Source organism: Bison bison, unplaced genomic scaffold (genome assembly GCF_000754665.1).
Source record: "Bison bison bison isolate TAMUID 2011002044 unplaced genomic scaffold, Bison_UMD1.0 scf7180017864304, whole genome shotgun sequence".
Lineage (NCBI taxonomy): Eukaryota > Metazoa > Chordata > Mammalia > Artiodactyla > Bovidae > Bison > Bison bison.
Window position 1 is genome coordinate 14,362,088 of NW_011494876.1, and position 1,626 is coordinate 14,363,713.

Below are 1,626 nucleotides of genomic sequence, written 5' to 3' on the forward strand. Positions count from 1 at the left end.
ACTGGAGAAGCAGGGGAGGCGGAGGAAGGAATGGGGGGTCCAGGGAGAGGTGGGGAGGGGTGACTCTACCTACACTGCCCTATCACAGTGACCCTCTTTGACGCACTCTGTCCTCACAGGGGTTCTCTGTCCAGGGTCAGTATGGCACTGTGACTCCAGCTGAGGTGAGTGCCCAAAGCCCATGGCACCCCTTCCGGAACAGAGCCTCCTCTGACTCCTGACCCCTCTTCTTGGCACAGGTCACCAAGCTCCAGCAGCTCTCGGGCCATGCAGTCCCCTTCGCCTCACCCAGCATGGTGCCAGGTGAGCAGTCCCTGCGGAAGGAAGCAGGGGCAGATCCCAGGGGGCCAGGCAGCCCCCTCTGGAAAGGACGAGGGGAGGCAGGAAGGACCCAGACTCACGCCCAGTCCCTCTTCTTCCCGCCTGTAGGACTGGATCCTAGCACACAGACCAGCTCACAGGAGTTCTTGGTTCCCAACGACGTGAGCATGGGATGGGGTGGTTTGAGGGGGAGAGTAGGGGAGCCCGGGGGTGGGGGGTCTGGGCCTCACCTAGGGTTGAATTCCACCCCCTCCCCAGCTGATTGGCTGCGTGATCGGGCGCCAGGGCAGCAAGATCAGTGAGATCCGGCAGATGTCAGGGGCACATATCAAGATCGGGAACCAAGCCGAGGGCGCTGGTGAGCGGCACGTGACCATCACTGGTTCACCTGTCTCCATCGCCCTGGCCCAGTACCTCATCACTGCCTGGTGAGTGTGGGGTGGGGGTGTCACAGGTCATGGGGCGTCTGTGCCTGAGAAAGGCACCGGTCGGGTGGAGAGAGCGGACCTCCCTTCTCCCGGGCCTGTCCTCTGCCTCCCTAAGCCTGCCGCACTCATCCACGTTGCCCCATCTTCCCCCTGCGTCTGTCCCTCGTGCCCACTGTCCATCCCTGTCTCTCCTCCCTGGCACTCCGGTCTCCCCATGTCTCCCCTTACCCGATGCTGTGTCTGCTTGTCCTTATCTGCTGTGTCCCATCCCCACCCTTCCGACCTGTCCCATCTTTTCCCCAAACACGCCCATCCATGTCATTGCTCTCAATTCCTGTTTTTCATCTAATCTCATCCCTTATATCTGCCCTCATTGCCCCCTGTCTCGCCGCCCCCACCTTCCCTTCATCTCCCCCCTCTGTCCCTCTTTCCAGTCTAGAAACGGCCAAGTCTACCTCTGGGGGGACACCCGGCTCGGCCCCCACAGACCTGCCTGCCCCTTTCTCGCCACCCCTGACGGCCCTGCCCACCGCTCCCCCAGGCCTGCTGGGCACGCCCTATGCCATCTCCCTCTCCAACTTCATCGGCCTCAAGCCCGTACCCTTCTTGGCTCTACCACCTGCCTCCCCAGGGCCACCGCCGGGCTTGGCGGCCTACACTGCCAAGATGGCAGCGGCCAATGGGAGCAAGAAAGCTGAGCGGCAGAAATTCTCCCCCTACTGAGGCTGGCTGAGGCACAGGTGCGGGGGCAGGCAGGACCGCCGGCAGGGGGCTGCCTCTGCTACCTGCCCAAGGACTCCACCCCGGGAGGGGGTCCCAAACGCCGCTAATGCCCAGACGCATGGATGCAACCCCCCCCCACCCTGCCCCAGTCTGT

The 1,626-nt window shown here is 63.3% G+C and overlaps 1 protein-coding gene across 3 annotated transcripts in view; it reads left to right on the top strand.

Moving 5' to 3' along the window:
- Nucleotides 1–1,626, top strand: part of PCBP4 (poly(rC) binding protein 4) — a 9,683-nt gene extending 8,057 nt beyond the window's left edge. Inside the window, exons 9-13 of one of the 3 annotated variants that reach the window (XM_010851766.1) lie at nt 120–164; nt 240–303; nt 430–482; nt 580–749; nt 1,184–1,626. In XM_010851766.1, coding sequence (XP_010850068.1) covers nt 120–164; nt 240–303; nt 430–482; nt 580–749; nt 1,184–1,472 — 621 coding nt within the window. In that variant the 3' untranslated portion in view covers nt 1,473–1,626. The remainder of the gene's footprint in view (nt 1–119; nt 165–239; nt 304–429; nt 483–579; nt 750–1,183) is intronic. The other 2 variants (XM_010851767.1, XM_010851768.1) reach the window with 2 other exon arrangements.